Source organism: Chanos chanos, chromosome 13 (genome assembly GCF_902362185.1).
Source record: "Chanos chanos chromosome 13, fChaCha1.1, whole genome shotgun sequence".
Lineage (NCBI taxonomy): Eukaryota > Metazoa > Chordata > Actinopteri > Gonorynchiformes > Chanidae > Chanos > Chanos chanos.
Window position 1 is genome coordinate 21,676,513 of NC_044507.1, and position 10,531 is coordinate 21,687,043.

The 10,531-nt window shown below is 44.1% G+C and overlaps 1 protein-coding gene across 1 annotated transcript in view; it reads left to right on the plus strand.

Moving 5' to 3' along the window:
* Nucleotides 1–5,056: 5,056 nt before the first annotated feature.
* The window catches only part of cacng3b (calcium channel, voltage-dependent, gamma subunit 3b), a 26,990-nt gene continuing 21,515 nt past the window's right edge, over nucleotides 5,057–10,531 (plus strand). Inside the window, exon 1 of the mRNA XM_030790368.1 lies at nucleotides 5,057–5,267. Within this exon, the coding sequence (XP_030646228.1) occupies nucleotides 5,057–5,267 (211 nt within the window). The remainder of the gene's footprint in view (nucleotides 5,268–10,531) is intronic.

A 10,531-nucleotide genomic window follows, 5' to 3' on the forward strand; every position in this document is an offset into this window, starting at 1 on the left:
CGCAGGGATCCAAAAATAATTACCGAGATAAATACAAGACCATTTTTGTCCTTCCTTATTAATCACCGCGTTATAGCGAATATTAAAGCTAAGAGCGTTCTTAAACAGGTTTGTTTACGCTCATTACCGGGACCATTCTGGGGCCTAATTGGAATGGGTTGTGCCGCTCTCGGTGGGGAAATTTAAAGTGGAGGAGAGCGGATCACACTTTCCTGGAACAGTCAACTGGTCTGTAAAGTGCTGTCTCTGTGCTGCTATATAAAGCTCCTGTCTGCTTGCTGTGGTTCCAGGTAAGGTCTGGTCTGTAGGCGATAGGGAACCCTGGAGATTCTCTGACTGTTAGGCTTTAAATGGAGCTACGCCTGGCTCTCTTCATCTCCTGCTCACAGCGTGGGAATCATCTTCTCTAGTTCAGACGTGCAGTCAACTGGGCACTCTGGTGTGGTTTACTGTTACTGGTAACTGTGTGAACAAATCGACTGCAGTTCCATTGTGTCTGCTGTGTTGAATGGAGAGGAGTTTGTTACACCTGGTTAGAACGACATTGTCCCATTCACCCTCCACAGGAGAGACGTCACATTCACTCCCTGCACTCACTGTGGGCCAGTATCACCTAATGCTCAATGGCAAATGCTCAAGCAAAAACAAAGAACAACAAAGTGGAAGAAATGAGGATGAAAAAGCTGAATCCAGAAGAAAACCCAAAGAATTTTTTTGTGAATGGCAAACCAAGACACCCCACCACCCACCCACACACAGACACACACAGACACACACAGACACACACACACACACTCTCCCCTCTGTCCTTTTTTCCCCCCCTTTTGCTCTTTTGTCTATCTTCTTCATCTATCCTAGCTTGTCTTCTCTCTCTCTCCCTCTCTCTCTCTCTCTCTCTCTCTCCCTCTCTCTATCCCTCTTTCTCTCTCTCTCTGTGAATGTGAATGCAGAGAGAGCTGGAGGGTTACCTGTTCAGGCCTAGCAGTGCCCTGTTTCTCTGCCTCCGCCTGAAGTCATTTCTATGCTAATGAGTGCCTCAATAAGATAAGACAGTCAGCAAGGGCTGCCTCTCCAACACAGACTTTATGATGAGAAGGGCTGCTGGCTTTCCTACTCTCTGTATCTCGCCGTTCATGCATTTATTTATCTTTAATTCTTCCGCTTTCAGTCTGATCCTGTCAGCCTGACTGTTTGGGGGAACAGGGTTTTATTTTTCTCTAATGACTTCAGACATTGTGAAATTCCAGTTAGGAGCGTTGGCTAGCTTCTAATAAAGAGGTTACCCTACTTTGTCCGGTCGGTGTAAACTCTTGAAAAACAATACTGCATTGACTGAACTCTCTAAAGCCACTCTATTGCATTACGTTCAATCTAACCACTGTTTGCCTTTTTGAAACACTTCAGAATGTATTCCAACGCAACCCCTAAATATGACAAATTATTAAAACGTTTTCGGAGGCAGGTGTGGGTGCCAGCTGTCGTTGGTGTCCTTGGCACCCTGATGGTTGCATTTAATCCACTCTGACTGCCTTGCATTCAGCCCTGCCACCATGTGCTGAACTGTTTAGTACAGCTGTACACAGTTTAGTATGCATGCTGAAATTGAAGACCTTGACATTCAAAGGCATTTGGGCAAGACACAGCAAATTAAAATGCATTTAGTTTGCAATCCCATAAGAAAGAGTTGACAGGAGAATTTTAATGAAAGCTATTGGCATGCTGATACAAAAGTGAAGGTGAGTGATCGCTCAGGAGTCTGGTGCCATTTCTCATGAAAGAGCAGGATCCTGATTGGCTCCCTGGCTACCTGGGCACAAAGGCAGGTGCAGAAAGAGCACTTTAGCACACGGGCTCACAATCCAACCACTTCTCAGGATGCGGCTAATTGAAGGTCATGCTTTTTACAGCACAGTCTCCTCTGATTGAAGAACGCATCTTTTTCACCTGGTCTGGTGATTAACACTTTTAGTCTGGTTGTAACGCCACTGGTTACAGACCGAGCGGGAAGACGACGGTTTTTCCTTGCACTGCTGCATCACAAAGCAGACGATAAGAGAGTCGCGTTTAAGGATCCAGTTCTCCAGAGATACTCTACGTCTGTAACTGAGCTCACCTTTAGGAGATATACCTCTACTTAATCTCAATCTATGTCTCCTTCACTAACATTCACACGGTTCGAAGAAGATCAGTCAAGTGCACAGTGCGTGTAGGGAGCGACCAAGAGAGAGCGAGAGGTTAAGGAGAGGCATAAAAAGACAGTAAATACTGTTGCCCGTATCAACAGATCTCTGAAATAGATGGTTTGGACACTCAGAAACATCATAGATGCTATCTGCTGACGGTCTTCTGCACCAGTGAAGACAGTCGTTCAAAATGGGACAGTGCGCAAGGTGTTCTTAAAAGGGTGAAGCTAAAAGAACGGCCACATTTCACTCTGCTCCAGACAGGCTAATATGCGTTGCTAACGAACATACTGAGGGACTCAGTATTTGAGAGTTAGTTACATTTTCCTTGTTTTTACATTTTGTGGATTTCAACTTGCCTGTTTTCTTTCAACGACATTAAATTCACACCAGAGTGTTATTCTAGTGGCTTGCAAGAGAGCATTTGAATTATACAGCATTATTCATGGAGTAACATAATCCTCAACGCTTATGCGGGAGTCGCACGTTTTTCTCCTCGCTTTTGGGAAGGAGTGGTGCTCTCTCACAAGATGTAATGAGGTTAGAAGAGAAATGTAACACTCCTTTCACGTTAGCATGTAGTATCTGCTACTACACGGGACAAATGCACATTATTCAAGAGAACAAAAAGACCACAACATGAAATATTCAGTCATGCAAGGTCCTCCGTGCATACGCGAGCGTGCGTTTAGAGACGGAGAAATCGTGGCATATAACAGCAAAGTGAATGGAACGGCTCTAGAGGTCTTGAGCAGTACCGTAATGCCCTGAACTCCAAGAGTTAGCAGGGGTTGAGTGTGGATGAAGGAGCAGTAACAAGATGAAATGTCACAGTAGCTACGACACATACATTTTTGATCTCCTCATTTATATCACTGTTTAAAAATATGCCAGAACATCCAGGGCCGGTCTGTCGTAGGTCACGGTAAATGAAAAGAGGCGGTGCTATCTGAATACATGCATGTCTCTTTCCCTGGAGCTCTCTCTCTCAGATTCGGTGTCCTAGAGCCGGTAACCTCATTCAAATACAATGCCGACAAAAGAGAATATTTGAAAAGTACAATTTTATAGTTTAGTATAACAAATATTTCATGATTTCCTGTCGTCCGAGGAAGAAAGCGCATCCCTTCCTAAGCTCTGAAGCTCTCATATATACATACATACATACATACATACATACATACATATATATATATATAAACATTTGTAGCGCTGTGAACATTTTCTGTGAATGCACAGGGAAAAAAAGAGTACATAGAAAAGCCGTATTAGTTAATCAAATCCATGTTAATATCATGGAGAACCAACGGAACACCAGCTGCAGTGAAGGGATAAGATAGAAGATGTGTGCTCGTGTCCATGTCTTTAGAACTGCATTGCTTTGGTTATTGTCACTCGAATTATTTCAGTGAGGTGGAGTTGCGAAAGATCTGTTGTACTAGTGTGTTAAATAGATTGCATGTCGTTTCTCTGATTAATCTCCAAATCTTTGACTTTCCAGTTGGGTTCTTGTCGCGAGATTCGTGCTTGATGAATTCATATAGGTTTATATACGTTAGGTTGCATATGTGAAAAGTCACAAACGCACCAAACTGTTATTAAACATTGTATTGTCTATTTGAACTGGCATGAACATACGGCCTTGCGAGGAAACGGAGCTCTGTAACTCCACAGAATTTTCTATGTGGGAGTCTCTATGGGTGAAATCATTAAAATGTTCGTGGCTCTTTAAGTACGTTCCTTTTCTCGAGGGTCCGATTCTTCATGCATCACTTGCCAATATCTTTGCATATGAAGGCCTAAGTAGCACATTGGTTGAGCCAGGGGCGCTGTGCAGCCGGCGCCAGGGAGAAATTCGAAGATTACGAGCAGCCTCGTCCATTCAGAACCACGGACAGCAGCCAGCGCGCTACATTTGCAACGCTCAACTCTCCCTCCGGTGCCACTGTGGGCGTTGTTTTAAAGGAGAGGATTCTGGAGGAACGTGGGAGCTGTCATTTCTAAGACATTTGCGAGAACCAGTATCATCACTGACAGTAACGCTGCCGTATCGGCGCAGCATTTACAAGTGCGGGATTATATTTATTTAAATGATCACTTTTCAGAAGCACCCTCGTCCAACCGCTGCTTCCAGTGATCAATTTTTTTTTTAAACGCCCAAGTCTACAGGTTTGGAAGAGGATTTGATTGGAAATGTCAGCGAGTGAAAACAAGCCGGTCACCAAATCGGATATTTATCACCGTTTTCTGTTATAGAGGTATCAAGCAACGGATGCAATTGAAGAGAAAGAAATTCTCCCTTGGATTAACGGGAGCAAAAATATTATGTTCGTTTTCTGCGATGCTTATTTTAAGCTGTTAATAAACCTTTAATAGATATTCTCAACAAAACTGTATTTTTCAATCAGAAGCATCGCAGTTTTGCAGCGTTTTCTTGAAATAGACGTGTTTTTTGTGTGTGCGTGTGTGTGTTATATTTTGTGGCACCATTTTCTTAATCTTAAGGGTACCCATAACAGAAGTCAACGTGATGCTATTACCAATTTTTACACCGAGGAATTTGTTTCCTTAATAAACAACAATATACCTCCACTCTCTGGATCTATATTCTCAACCTCTCAAATGGGGAGATTTTACGGCATTGGACATTAAATGACACACGGACTCTGAGCTTCCTTTGGGCTGATACAAGAAGTTGAGACGCAGACGGCGGCTGCAACAGCCTTGATACACCCCCAAAAGATGAAAAAATAATGATATTTGTTTTCGAAGTCGATTGGAGACAGGAGTCAATGCACCAGGCAGGCCAGTGATCTCCGAAACATCTTTCAGTCGTTTTTTTTAATTGGCGTCCCAACCTGAAATGAAGCAAAATGATGATGTGTGATAGAGGAGTCCAGATGTTAATTACTACAGTGGGAGCTTTCGCTGCGTTCAGCCTGATGACTATCGCGGTGGGAACGGACTACTGGTTATACTCCCGAGGAGTGTGCCGGGTCAAAACTGCCAGCGATAATGAGACCAGCAGGAAGAACGAGGAGGTGATGACCCACTCGGGGCTTTGGAGAACCTGCTGTCTGGAAGGTAAGACCGGTTTGATAAACCCATCGATGTGTCGACATCGAGAAAACCACGTCTTTTCAAAACTGAGAAACAGCTAGGATGGTCCCCATTCATTTCTTATATTAAAGAGACACAGGTTGTCTCACAAAATTCCTGTTTGAAACGCCGGTTGTCTCGCAAAACTCTGGATCCACGACATATTTTGAAGTTATTTTAATTTTTGAGGTGTTTATAAATACCTCATATACTTTGAATAGTACTGGCAGCTGTACTTCATAGGTTCATATTGCTTCATGGTTAAACATTTTCCTGAACGTAAGTTTATATCTTGTGATGACAAATATTTAAGACATATTTGTAATAATAAATATTTGAGACATCCAGCCTAGATTGTGACATCTCGTCCACCTGCAAACCTCACCCCAAATGAACACAGAGTGACCCCCTCTGCAGAGAGGATATGTGGTTACAGACTGTGTGTGTGTGTGTGTGTGTGTGTGTGGTTTCTTTTTTGGGAAATTTTCATTTTGATGTCCCCTAGGCTGAAATATAGGGACCATCTCGTGGCTTCAAGTCAAAAAGAAAAAGACTGACTGTTAGTCCACAGATGTGGCTGTATGCTTCTGAAGCAATGTCTATCACTATTCTTCAACTCAAGTGTGGGGCTGTGGAGGTGGTCAGAGTTTCAACTGGTCAGAGTGCAGACTGGTCAGGCCACTGGCCTGTGTAAGAATCAGTCTGGTCCTGTCAGCTATATGACAATCCAAACCATTAGATTGTTCTTCATGTAATGGCTTATAGAAACAGAATGAAGAATATAAAACATTTTTTTAAAAAAAAATCACTGGATTGAACACACTTGCAGAGCTCAGTGTTAGCATGAAAGTCAGACTGTATCTGAAAAGATGAGATGACCAGCAGGTTTCCATACAGAACGATGTGTCTCTACCAACCTGTCCCCAGGCCTCTCTCCACTGCCTATGTCTCCCCACATGTTCATTTAACTAATGCCAAAGAAGAAGGTGGTTTGACCTGGACTGATGTCTCTTGTGCGGATCCTTCTACTGCATGAAAATGGATGTCAGATAAGCGCACATGGTTAAAGTGAACTAAATGACTCCACTAATGGCTTTTTCAATACTTATTATATAAGAGAATGAGTGTGCTCCTGTCCTCACTGTCTTATATGCAGTCCCCTATACCACCTGCTCCTGTGTATTGATCTCTGAGTGATCCTGGTGTCAAACTCATGTCAAATGGTACCATTTAACAGACACCTTTACACACTCTTTGTCCCTTATCCGCTCTGTTGGTTCTTCACGTTATCTCCAAATGGATCACGACTCTTTTTTATGAATGCTTGCTTTGCAGAGTTCACTGATACTTTTGTATGTAGTAAATGGTGTTGTGTTCTTTACCTAAGTATGTGTGTGTGTGTGTTTGTGTGTGTGTGTGTAACCTTGTTAAGGAGCGTGTCTGACACTGGTGAATCCTGAAAAGATGATTTTGGATGTTGATGACTGTGGCATGAAAGAAAATCACATTAGTGAAGTGGAAAGCATGGGGTCACTTTGCTCCCCCGGTTACTCCTCCCACAACCTCGGCCCAAAGCACCTGCTACTGTCATGCCCCATGGCTCAGTCTGTTAAAGGCAGCAATGGGAGCTCATCAAATCCAGTGCTGTGTGCAAATATGTAAATGATTCCATCTCTGCATGAGTCTCAAAACACGAGCGAGGAGAGAGAGAGAGAGAGAGACAGACAGAGAGAGAGAGGGAGACGTGCCATCTGAATGGTAAGCCAGTAGATATAGTGCTATCCAAATCCCACCCAGAATGACTGACTGACTGATTTCACCCAACCTGAGGGGCCCATATGACAGCTTTTATTTTTGAGCAAATATCATGTCTCGGGCTACTCCAGGCTTTGCCACAACCAGAAAAAAAAAAAAAAAAAAATGTTGTACGAGTCACCTTGGCTTGGGACGTTGCTCTGTACGAGTGGGCACCTTGTCTACTAGTCTCGTACAGACAGGGCAGGATTTCAATCAGCGTTCACTGAGAATTAAAGACAGCGATGGACTGTCTCCTGGACGTGCTCGTGCGTTTGATCCTAAGGGCACACTTTAGTGAATGTGTGTGTAATGATGGAGAGATGTATGAGGGTGTCCCTGGTTCCAATGGGATCATGCACCGTTCAGGCGCTATAAGATAAATGTAGTGTGTCCTGAAATGCAGGTGGTTCTCTGGGGAGCTGTTGGCCATGCCCAGAATGAATGATTGCCAGGGAGCTGCACTGGTGTGGGAGGGCTGTATTGGTGTGGGGGGACTGTATTGGTGTGGGGGGGCTGTATTGGTGTGGGAGGGCTGTATTGGTGTGGGGGGGCTGTATTGGTGTGGGGGAGGCTGTATTGGTGTGGGGGGGTGTATTTGTGGGGGGGGCTGTATTGGTGTGGAGGGGGGCTGTATTGGTGTGGGGGGGTGTATTGGTGTGGGGGGGTGTATTTGTGGGGGGGGCTGTATTGGTGTGGAGGGGGGCTGTATTGGTGTGGGGGGGTGTATTTGTGGGGGGGGCTGTATTGGTGTGGGGGGGCTGTATTGGTGTGGAGGGGGGCTGTATTGGTGTGGGGGGGCTGTATTGGTGTGGGTGGGGGTGTATTAGTGTGGGGGGGGGGCTGTATTGGTGTGGGGGGATGTATTGGTGTGGGGGGGCTATATTGGTGTGGGGGGGTGTATTGGTGTGGAGGAGCGAGACAAGAGGAGAGGAGGCAAAGCAGGGAGTGATGAAGAGGGACTCTTCCCTCGGAGTGTGCACCCAAGCAGAGCCTGTCTCATATACTCTCATCACACACACACACATACACACACACATGCACACACACACACACACACACACACATACACATACACATATACACACACGTCTCCTTGGAAACCAGCCACTCCCGCCTGGTGAGTGGGCCTCTTCCCCAGCCCCCACCCCTACTCTTTCATATCCTCATATCCTTATAAAGTAAACGTTAAAGTTTTCCAATTCTCAGAACATCTCACACACACACACACCCCTACACACACGAACACACACAAAGATATATGCATATAGATTAATGCGCATATATATATATATATATATATATATATATATATATATATATATATATATATACATACACTGATGGACATCAGGAGCACACACATATGCAGAGAGATCATAGATGCAGAGTGTGAGACACGTTCAAGTACACACGCATAGACACACACACGCACACACACACGCACACACACGCATAGACACACACGCACAGACACACACGCATACACACACGCACAGACACACGCATAGACACACACGCACAGACACACACGCATAGACACACACACACAGACACACACGCATACACACGCACAGACACACACGCATAGACACACACGCACAGACACACACGCACAGACACACACGCACAGACACACACGCATACACACACGCATAGACACACACGCAAAGACACACACGCACAGACACACACGCATAGACACACACACATAGACACCCATGTATGCATGCATGCATGAATGCACGTACGCACGAACACACATACACATATACATACACACACAAAGATACGCAGATACGTATCATACGTACAGATACGCAGAGAGATCATAGACGCAAACTGTGAGAGACATTCAAGCACACACACATGCACACACACATGCACACACACATGTACACACACACATTTGTGCAGGTGTATGGGCATGTAAAAGGCTTTCTCCCTGCATTATGGCCTTATTACGCCGACACTAAAACTGTTAAATGAAGTGCAGTAAGTAAGTAGCTGAGATTTGGACAGAGCAGCGACTTGGTTTGGACAATCTGCACGGTTTAAGCGAAGGCCTCTCCCCGTAGCGTCTTTAATGGAAGAAACTTGTCAGCTCTTTGTAGAACATCATTGAAATACAGTTGTTTTATCTGTAAGCCGGCAGAGAGGGGGGTTTGGAGCAATTTAAATGAGCAGAGGAAATGAATAAGAAATGGGTCTTTGTGGTGAAAGCCCCCTTTTTTTCAAGCCTTAAGAGTCAGATTCGCGTTCAGCGTTTTCATTTCCACGCGGTTCCCACACAGCTTTGCACAGAGGGACTTTAATGGGGGAATTTAATGGGTGAGGGAGGGGGAAATGGGAGAGAGTGGGGGGGGTGACAAGGTGCAGGGTAAAAATGGACAGATTCCTCAGGGCCAGTTTTGGATTAGGGTGAAAAAAATAGAGTGGTGATAAGTGAGGTGGAGATTCTATTTGCAGAAACAAATTCTCATTCTGTTTTTCCTTTTTTTCCCTCCATTTCACCCTCGGAGCTTAGTCATAGGTGACCAACAAGGTGGTCTGCAATTTTTTTTTTTTCTTTACAGAGATAGGAGACAGCAAAGGGGCAGTAGCAGACTTGAGTTATTACGCTGTGTGGATTGTGTACTGGGCTTGTATAATGTCTGAGTTATTACACTGTGTGGATTGTAAACTGGGCCTGTATATTGTCTGAGTTATTACACTGTGTGGATTGTATACTGGGCCTGTATATTGTCTGAGTTATTACACTGTGTGGATTGTATACTGGACCTGTATATTATCTGAGTTATTACATTGTGTGGATTGTATACTGGGCCTGTATATTGTCTGAGTTATTACACTGTGTGGATTGTATACTGGGCCTGTATATTGTCTGAGTTATTACACTGTGTGGATTGTATACTGGGCCTGTATATTGTCTGAGTTATTACACTGTGTGGATTGTATACTGGGCCTGTATATTATCTGAGTTATTACACTGTGTGGATTGTATACTGGGCCTGTATATTGTCTGAGTTATTACACTGTGTGGATTGTAAACTGGGCCTGTATATTGTCTGAGTTATTACACTGTGTGGATTGTATACTGGGCCTGTATATTGTATGAGTTATTACACTGTGTGGATTGTATACTGGGCCTGTATATTATCTGAGTTATTACACTGTGTGGATTGTATACTGGGCTTGTATATTGTATGAGTTATTACACTGTGTGGATTGTATACTGGGCTTGTATATTGTCTGAGTTATTACGCTGTGTGAATTGTGTACTGGGCCTGTATATTGTCTGAGTTATTACACTCTGTGGATTGTATACTGGGTTTGTATATTGTCTGAGTTATTACGCTGTGTGGATTGTATACTGGGCTTATTAATTGGATTTAGCCTGGTGTCTTATCTGTTTTCTTCTGCTGATTTTCTGTTAATCTTTGAGAAAGTATGGA